At 30.7% G+C, this 10,164-nt stretch overlaps 2 protein-coding genes across 3 annotated transcripts in view; one reads left to right on the top strand and one right to left on the bottom strand.

The window, feature by feature from the left end:
* The window catches only part of LOC143226255 (uncharacterized), a 283,013-nt gene that overhangs the window by 113,510 nt on the left and 159,339 nt on the right, over window positions 1–10,164 (bottom strand). The window lies entirely within an intron of this gene.
* Window positions 4,640–9,396, top strand: LOC143226249 (signal peptide, CUB and EGF-like domain-containing protein 2). 2 transcript variants are annotated; one of them, XR_013014432.1, is made up of 3 exons: window positions 4,640–4,704; window positions 6,506–6,623; window positions 9,137–9,396. XR_013014432.1 is itself a non-coding variant. In XM_076457013.1 (3 exons), coding segments are annotated over exons 1-3 (312 nt in total). In that variant the 5' UTR covers window positions 4,794–4,857; the 3' UTR covers window positions 9,138–9,396. The 2 variants fall into 2 exon arrangements, 1 of the variants encoding a protein (XP_076313128.1); XM_076457013.1 differs by lacking the exon at window positions 4,640–4,704 and adding an exon at window positions 4,794–5,050.

The raw sequence follows: 10,164 nt of genomic DNA, 5'->3' as shown, positions 1-10,164 counted from the left end.
TTATGCCTAAAGTAAATGGAAAAGGTCTATTGTTTTCAAACTTTGCTTTTGTGACTTGGGAGCGTGTATAACGAAAACATAATGGTAGAATATATTTGAGGGCTGATACGTGAAAAGGATTTATATAAAAGTCGCAAATCTCGAAAAGGTACTTCTAAATATTATTCTATAACTTTAGTATAAATGCATGTAAATCTTGATTCATATGCTGTCAGGGCCCGGAATGGCCAAGCGTGTTAAGGCGTGCGACTTGTAATCTAAGGGTCGTGGGCTCGCATCCCGGTCGCGCCAAACATGCTCACACTTTCAGCCGTGGAGGCGTTATAATGTGACGGTCAATCCCACTTTTCGTTGGTAAAAGAGTAGCCCATGGTTGGTGATGACTAGCTACCTTCCCTCTAGTCTTACACTTCTAAATTAGGGACGTATCGGTGCAGTGGGCTTACAACCTACTCACTTAAATCAACCTGTTACAGAAACCGCAGTGATTGCGGCCTTATGTTCCTTGAAGGAATCGAGTGGCAGATGATGATGGTGAATTCAAAGATTTGGTTAAAAAATTTGAAACTCTAAAGATATCTTACTGATACACTACACTTTCAATCTATTTATTTGCTCGCAAATATTTCTGCCTCACTTTTTTCAATTTCCTCATAACCGATTTTAAGTCAGTGGTGTGCGAAAATCTCGTTTTAGGAGAGTTCTTTAATGCTAGAACCCGTTAGTCGGTCTCATCTATAGCAATAAAAAATATTTTTTCTTTACGCGTTGTAAAATATGTATAGGATGGGTAGAAAATGTTTAAGTTGGCGTAGCAATGATATTACACGATGATTTAATGTTTAAAGTGGAATAAATGTGACTGAATAATTTATTTGGTTAAAAGGAATTTTAATTGAACTTCATTTATTAAAACTGGTGTTTTATTTTAAATTGATCCTCTTATTCTTGTGGTTCAGTATTTTCAAATGACTCGCAAATACGTTGTTTTTTCATATTCTTTATGAATAGATTTAAATCCAAGTCGTATGAGTATGTCTTTAGTTTAAGTAGAGTGCATATTTGCAGAGAAAAATAGAAACAAAAACTCACAGCTTAAAAACGTGTAATATAATATATTGTACCATTTAATCATTAATTAAAAAAACGTTACGATTATAGTCTTATAATCGAACTGATAAGCAACCAGTTTTGGACTGACAACAGATAAAATCAGTTAACATTAAATAACTATGTTCATGGAGTTATTGTTTTAATGAAATAGTCTCCCGATGGGACAGCGGTAAGTCTATGGATTTACAACGCTAAGATCAGGAGTTCGATTGCCCTCGGTGGACACAATAAATAGCCCGATGTGGTTTTGTTATAAGAAAAACTATGTGTGCTTGATCATTCGAAAAGCTTTTCATTCTCTACAGTTAATTAGAAAGTTAAGTTCTTGTTTTCTACTCCAAGTTAGCTATCAAATATATTAGACAAAAGCGATGTGATTACATCACATTTACAGTTTACGGTCCCTACATATAGTTGTCAGATTTTCATGTATTACACGTGGACTGATATTGAAACAGCTACAATAAGTGCATTTCTTTTCAATTTATTTAAACATTTTCAAGGTTCCTCTAATTGTAGCTGTAGTAACGTCAGTCCACGTGTAATAAATGAAAATATGATAACTGTGTAGGGACCACAAACTGTAAGTGTGAGGTAATCTTTTGCTTTTGTTTAATAGATTTGATAGCTTACTTAAAGTAGAAAGCAAGAACTTAATTTTCTACTTGCGGTCACATACAGCGCTCATACATAGCTAACACCGATCTACTGTTTTCCATTGTAAAAGCTAACTTCTGTCAATTATTCTGAATTTTGTCATTTGAAAACTAATATTTCAGCTCTTGTTTTATATATTTTATTTTGTTTCTCTCTGATATGTATTGATATATTAGTGATACTTACCAATGATCTGTATGCTTTTCTAATCATGGTTTTCAGTTGGTTGAGTCAAATAATTCATATTATTCGTTTGTTCACCTACAAAGTAAATAATTTCTTTATGGAATTGTCTCTGTTGATCAAACTGTTGTTACTGCACCAGATAGGAATTTTAAAATACTCCCATCTACGTTAATTAAACTATGTTTTTATCGATTTCGTTCAAAAACGATACGTTATCTTTCACATCATTTAAATATAATGAAAATTGAACTGTCTTATTTTCATATGATAGTTTTTAACAACCTTCGTGTAATTTCCTATTAATACTATCTGCATTACTCTTAGTATTCTCAGAATATTTTGTAAATTATAAAATCTTGAAAATTAAAAGTATCATCTTCAAACTATAATACATCGAACAAGATTTATTAAATTTTATTAATATAGATATAAAAGTTTTTCTTTACATTGGTTTAATGTGTGTTTGCTCTTGTATTACAAGGAATTATTTGGTTTATTGTCTGGTGATGTTGGATTCTCTGTTTAGTATTTAAATGTTACCTGAAAATATTTATTTGAGTTGCAGTGTTAAATTTAAAAACGTGAGATTGTATTTCTTTGTGTTACATGAATGTTGTTTTGAGTTTCGGGCTTGTTTCTCTGACGTAAAATACGTGGAAGTTGCCATAAAGTATTTTATAAATGACATTAGTATTGTATTTGCTTTATTTTTTACAAGAATTTAAGTATTTTGTTTATTGTATTTGGGGTTATTGACAGGGTGGGTATCGTGTTGTTAACTAAGGTTTCTCTATATCACCGTTATCTCAAATCTCCTTCCTAATCGCTTTATAACCTAGAAACATCGAACTTTATATGAATTCTGTAATAAAAAGTTTTAAATTACCCATTGTAGAATGTCTGCAAACTTTATTAGCTTCAAGTGAGTTCCTCAGAAATATAAATGCATGAAATAGATTATTACAATATTGTTAAAAGTACTTACAAGGAATTATTACTTTAGAGATAACATGAAATCAGTTTTTCTTAATTTTCATGAGAGGAAATGTCGATGTTGGAGTGTGGTATGAGCAGGAATAAGTATTGGTAAACGTATCGACATATAATTGCTTTAAATGTTACCATCAATGTTTGTTCGTCCATATACTGGTCCATCTAATCAGGACTCCTGTAATGGGTAATATTGCCCAACTCCAAGGTGCAGATGTTGATATTGACAGCTATAATATACTTATAAAAGATGCATCACATTCCATTAGTTGATGCTGAAGATGCCCTGAAATAACTTTTTCAGGGCAGTGATGAAGACGAACTCGTAATATTATCGGTACTCCTGTAATAAACATACAGTATTAGTCAGAGGCTGCCACTGATGTTCATAGCAATAATACTTTATAGTTTATAGGGATTAGTAAGCCATATTAAAACAGTTTTGAATATGCAACCTGGCATATAATGTGACTTAATCTGATATAAAGTCACGGCAGAACAGAAGTTATCAGAACAACTTTATGACATTGCTTAACATTTCGTAAATGGTGTGATGTAACCGAAAATTGGTTACTTTTGGGAAAGTAACCTTTCCAATGTAAATTTTTATGTGCCCAAATCATGAAAATATATTCAAATGAGAATTTAAATTTTTCGAAACAAAAATATTTATTGTACGCAAGAGCATCGAAAAAATAATTTTGATTCTCCAGAACAATTCGGAAAAAGACCTACAACTAGTCGTACGAACACAAATGTCAGAAATAAAAACCACTGAAGTGTCCTAGGAGACGGTACGTAAAAAATATCTCAGTCTTCTAACCGCTGAGTGATTAGATAGAAATGCATGTTATTGTACACACAGACATATCAGTCACGTCACTGATGTAGGAATTATAGATTTCTATGCGATTAGAGACCAGATGGATTATAGTAAACCTGAAGAGAGAAGTGATGAGGCTCCAAAGTTATTTTGACATAATGAACTCAATTTATGAATGTTGAAGCAAAATCTTATGAACTGTAAAGATACAAATCATATCCACGAAGTTTTTTAAGAACGTATTTTGAATAAACAATACTTTAAATTTACAGTGAAAGGTGTTAGATCGCAATATTATTTATCTTGATAAATCCACAAAAAATTAAGTATTTGCTTTGATATTAACTTCAAATGAAAAATTTTCTCGGAATGAATTTCATGCAACTTCTGCATATAAAGACATTATTTGATATTTTGTTGTTTTCAAGACACCTCAAAATCATATACTGATACATTTTACCAACGTAATATTCCCAAAAGAACCTGTATTTACATAACTGATATTAACATAAAGAGTGACAACATTTTAACTGTGACAAATAAGAATTTTACAAGGGAAACACCAACAGAAATCAAATGTACCAATAAAAAAAAGATCGTGTGTAATTTCATAAATTTCCAAGTTTGTGTGATTAGTTTCATTAGTTAACTTAATCAGGAAGTACATAAAGAAACAAAAGTCTACTGTTAAGAAACTGTTTTGACACGTTTTATTTTTCTCACGAAAAATAACATTTATGTTGTTATTTTACAGAGTGAGTCATAATTAATATTATAACGAGTGCGTCGTGCTCATTGTGAAAAACCTTAAAATTCCAATGGTGACACAAAACGTGCTAATAAAAATATTAACTCTCTGTTGTTTTCTCCAGTGTATGTTCCAGCCGAGAATCTCAACTGTACTCGAGGATACCAAAGAGATGTTTACAGGTGTTGTAAGTATATATGATACTCAATTACTTTAAACCGTTCACATTAAACACAAATAGATGAAAGACTTTTAAAAATATGGAATTTTAGTTAAACAAATACGTTTTTTTGATACTAAAGACGTTGTTAGAACAATAAAATTAACACTGGGTAAATAAATGTTTAGCTATGTACTTTTAACGCTTTTAGATCCATGTCCTCCTGGTCACTATGACAACGGATTCCAAACTCACTGCCTGCCGTGTCCAGGAGGGACTTACATGACATCATTTGGTGCTGACGCCTGTGTAGCTTGTCCTGATGACGAAATTACTGATGAAGAAGGAGCTGATAATAAAGATCTTTGTAGAAGTAATGGAACAAAAGGGTTTTAAAGTTTTCTTTTATTGTTTCCTTAACATTTTAAAGATGTTTATTTTTGTACAAACAGATTGTTATAATACGATACTTCTTCATAACTTTCATGGTTTTTAGTGCATTAAAAAGCTTTGCTTTTACTGGGAAATCCTACTATTCGTTTTTAAAGATGGGCTCAAACGTTTACGACAAATAGTATTGAATAGCTGTCTTACCTCCAGCATATCATTTCAAAATTAGGAACGGCTGGCGCTGAAAGCCCTCGTTCAGGTATCCGCGAAATTGAAAAACAAACAAATATAACGGTGTCTCGATAGCACATCTGTGTGCGTCACATTATAACTAAAAAGACCTAAAGATATTTAACTAAAACAGTGTATGTCCCAAAACATAACTTAAATCTATGTTTTGTATGTTTATTTTGTGTACATAATGTCGTTTTTTGTAATAAAATACAGTAATTTGTTAAAATACAAAACAAATGTCTTAATATAAGGTAATAATAACATTGGATTATCAAAACGTAAGCACCGTCTCATAAGTTCTGAATAAAACTATTGGAAAGAATTGTTACCAAGTAAGCGAAAAAACTTCATCATTAGTGACGTACGACGTTCAGTGTTTGTGGTCAAAATGGTATCGTTCTTTATTTGGGAAATTTACAGTAAAGAGAAATTTGTAAAAATTACTGTTTTTAATAGTGTTATAAAAACGCAGAAACTACCATTCAGTGGATACGATTCGATAGCATAAAAGAATAATGTACCATAATAAAAGAAGCTAATTATAAAACTTAATACAGCAAGTGAATAGCGATTAAACAAACTGGCTATATTAAGTAGTCAATGGAAAGACGGTTTGTTTAATTTGTGTTATATATTCTTACAATTTAAGTGAATCGAAGTTGATTTAACTCACTGTGTTATACTGAGTTGTAAAATATGTCAATTATCGTAAAGAAAATGTCGAGATTTTTCTTATATAGTGTGATCACGTGTGTATGGAATGGAAAGTCAGTAGGTTTCGTGATATATCGTCTCACAATGTAAATATGTTGGAAAACCTAATTGATTTCCCGTTATATAACTATATAGTTGTGGTTATTACACAACTGTACTATTTGTTTACTAGTAAGGAGCTCAAGTAATACAACAGGCGTCATTTTTCTTTGCTAATTATCTGTTTAATATGTAAAGATAAAATGTATATATACAGTTGTCAAATTGTAAAGGTTGTTATCAATGCTTAATATGAAAATATATTATACATGCAAGAAATATCATATTTATTTAATTGAAATTTTTAATATGTTAAATCAAGTTTATATTTGAGCTTAAAGAATTATACACTTCCCAATTATTATGAAGTTACATTTGAAGTATTCTTTCTGTTTTATGTAATCGATACAATGTGTAAAACTGTTTTAAAAACAACTCTCTCTCTCTTAAGATCCAACTGATATGGTTCTCAAGGTTACTTTCCCCTGGGCGACCAAACCTACAGTTGTAAGGTATCCTTGGTGGATGGAAGAGCTGACACTAATTTCGATTTGTCTTATTGCTCTGTGGTAAGTTACAAGTTATCTTCCAGTTCTTGCTAATTAAAGTATGTGGAACAGGGGTGAGAAAGCATCTGACCTCAATACCCAATTATCTTTTAATTGAATAGTAGGGTTAGATATTTGAAAATGTCAAATGTGTTCAGTGCCCCTTAGGTAGTTAATTTGTGAAAACGCTAATGTGAACCTAGTAAAGCTGAATATGTTTAATTAACCTTACAAATGAGGTAAAAAAACTTTTCAGTTACAGTTAACACTTCTCACCAAACTCCTGTATGGTGATTTATCAAGTGTTTTTGTAGATCTGTTTGTTTACGAAAAAAACAACAAAAAACACAACTATTTAGAGTTAATCTTTAATAGTATTGTTTACATAGAAAACTAAAATAAATAAATCGCGTTTTTATTTATTATTATTTTATTATTGTTTAGCGTTCTTTGTTGCTTCTGCAACATGAATAAAAAAGCCCGGGGCAAATGGAATGCCCTTATAAACCGCGTCCTCGGGTCTTGTGGTGTTTTTGCTTATACAAAGCTAGAAGACCAAGAGCTTGTAACTGAAAAGATCACCCCCAGGGAATTAGACATTTTGGAAGCTGTTTCAATGATCCCTGAATGTGAGAAGGTCTCGACAAATAAGTTTGATAAAAGAGAAACTAATATGGTGTTAAAGGAAAATCAAACAGAACCAACCATCTTGCAGACAATCAATGAAAATCACTCAGTAGAAAAGAAAACAGAAAGAACAGAAAACGTGAGCAAGCCTGCTTCAAGTCCTGATAAAACTGAATTAAAGACACGCGTTAAGACAATCGTGAATGATGACAAACCTGAAGAGACATTAAAATCTGATTCACTAACAACGGTTCGTATGTTTAAAGTTCTTTCACTTTATAGTAGTCAGTATTATACAGCATCGGTATATAACCATTAATAACAAGGATCTGCTCTTAATATTAAACTTTCACTTCGTACAAGTTTATTTATACCTACATATATATATATTGCAAGAAGCAACTAAAATATAATGGAATTAATAGTACATTATTAATGTTAATGCAAAATTACTGTTATAAAATAATTACAACCATTCTCATATTTAATTTCTGTGAATATCTGTATCTGGTTCAAAATTGAATTAATTTCTCATTCATATTACGTTTATGATTAATATTTAGTGTAGTTAAAACATTTCACTTTAATGTAATGCATACTATGTCAAACTGAGTGATCAATATGATATCGATGTTGCATGCTTACAATGAGTGTTGTTAAGACATCCACAACTACAGAAAAACATGCATTCAGAGTCATTTGAATACATGTAATTCTTCTTCAAAAGAGACCTATACATGTTCGATACTATTGAGGTCTGATAAGTCTGTACCCTAGTTAAACTGGTCAATCACCTCTTCTTCAATATTATTATATGTGGGAAGACAATTATCATCCATTTAGCTAAAGCCAGAAAAAAACGTAAACATATATGATAGTGTAAAAGGTACTTCCATTGCTATTATGTACAGCATTAATGACATCTGAAAAACATAAAGGTCAGAATGTCCGTTCGTGATTTTTCATTTCCACACATATTTCCACTACTGATATTAAAGTGAGTTATTTTGTGTCTTACTATAACTATAATATACCTTTTATTTGTTAATATTGTCAAATTTCTTGTGTTTTTAACCGTACATACACTGAAATGTAGTTCTGTTGTAACTACTAACATCTGATTCTGTTTTTAACAGTTATCACATAATTGCTGCGAATCGTTAGATCACGGTAACTTACTTAAATGTGGACTTTATTATTCTTAGTTTAGTACCAGTGTATTTGTACCATTTTGTTACAAGTGATTCCACCATATCATGTTAATAACACTTTGAGACATTTTACAACAGTGTTTGTTTTTTATAGTCAGCCAACTTTCATTGGTCTTACAGACATTTAGTGAAATATCCAGTTGTCTTCTTTTGGACTTTACTAAGATTATTGAATATTTTAAAGTACTATAAACTCCGTGATTTACTACAGTGTTACAACTATGATAAGACAGTTTGAAAACTCTTCCTCTTTATAGTCATTTGTAGTTCAGATTACATACCTTTTCATGCTTAATTTATATAACAATGAAATGAGGAAAATAACTAACATTTGTTTATAACAGTAGTTTTATCTTGTTTTAGCAAGTTAGTATTTGTGAACGTACAAAACATAAATGTCAAACATTATTTAAAGCTATTATCTGCTCTATATTACCTTCCTCACTATTTGGGACAATGCTTGAGATATATTTCGTAGTTTCGAGAAAACGTTTATCAGACATCTTAAACCAATTTCATAATTTACAATTTTCATATAAACACTTATTTGGTTTTACTCATATTATAGTAAAATGATTGTTACATAAAGAATAAATTATATATTTTTAAAATGTTTATTAACTGATTATTGTTATTAAAACATTTTTTTCGATTGATGAGTGTTGTTGCCTCACTAATTATGATTTACATCTTCAGACAGAAACACCAAAAGAAGTGAAAGACGATGAACGTATCCAGAGGGAGGTGTCAAACAACATCAGGCCTCCCTCCACTAGACGTTTTCACAATGTTGATAAAATTATTACTGTAAGACTTGGCAGTAAACCAGAACATCATCAGAGAAACGTTTTTATTGTTATTGAAAATACTGAAAACCGAAACAAATTTGTTATTGGTAGAGCTTCAAAATTAACACCCACGTGTCAGTTGAAACGTTGCCAAAGCGAACATAAACTTATTGTACATAAACCTAAAAAGAATAATCAAATTAAACACGTTAACAGCCCTCACAAGATTGTTTTCACAAGAGATTCGAAACTGGAACCAAAACCCAAAAATTAAATAACCCATGAGCTGCATACAAGCATACCATATTAAAAAGAATTACTTTACCTTATCTCATAAGTTACTATTTTGTACATTTTACTCAGTGATATAAATAATAAATAAAACATACTCATGAAAAACAAAGAATATAATATTCACCTGGGTCTTCTCTTTTTTGCTGTCAACTGTCATGAAACTTAAGCTCACTTTTTAATGTACTAAAGGTATTGATACAATCAATAATGCTTTTATGTAATTAAATAATACAGAAACAGACACATACACACATACTGATATTTATTTATGTAGATTCAATGATAGTGAACATTTTAAAACTTCAACTACAGCCCAGTAAAGTATGGCTGAAAACTCAATTGTCGAAAACAATAGGTCGTAATGAAACTCCTTCTTTATAAATATAAGGTAAACCATAGAAAATTATGGCATAATATTCAAATTGTGTTTATAATCAAGAATGTCATCTTTATTAATTTCAATGATTATCTTGGCAGTTTTGTCATCACTTTTATTAATAGCGTTACTATGCAGTTCCTCTGCCTTTACTTTTAACGAAAGTTAAATGTTTATACAAATTAGATAGCTCACACATCTATTTTGTTTGATGTATTAGAATAAATACTGTATTTCTTTTCATGGTAAAAACTGCTGAATTTATC

Source organism: Tachypleus tridentatus, chromosome 9, assembly GCF_004210375.1.
Source record: "Tachypleus tridentatus isolate NWPU-2018 chromosome 9, ASM421037v1, whole genome shotgun sequence".
In the NCBI taxonomy this organism is placed as follows: Eukaryota; Metazoa; Arthropoda; class Merostomata; order Xiphosura; family Limulidae; genus Tachypleus; species Tachypleus tridentatus.
The sequence above is the reverse complement of the archived record's forward strand: the minus strand, read 5'-3'. Positions and strand labels throughout refer to the sequence as shown.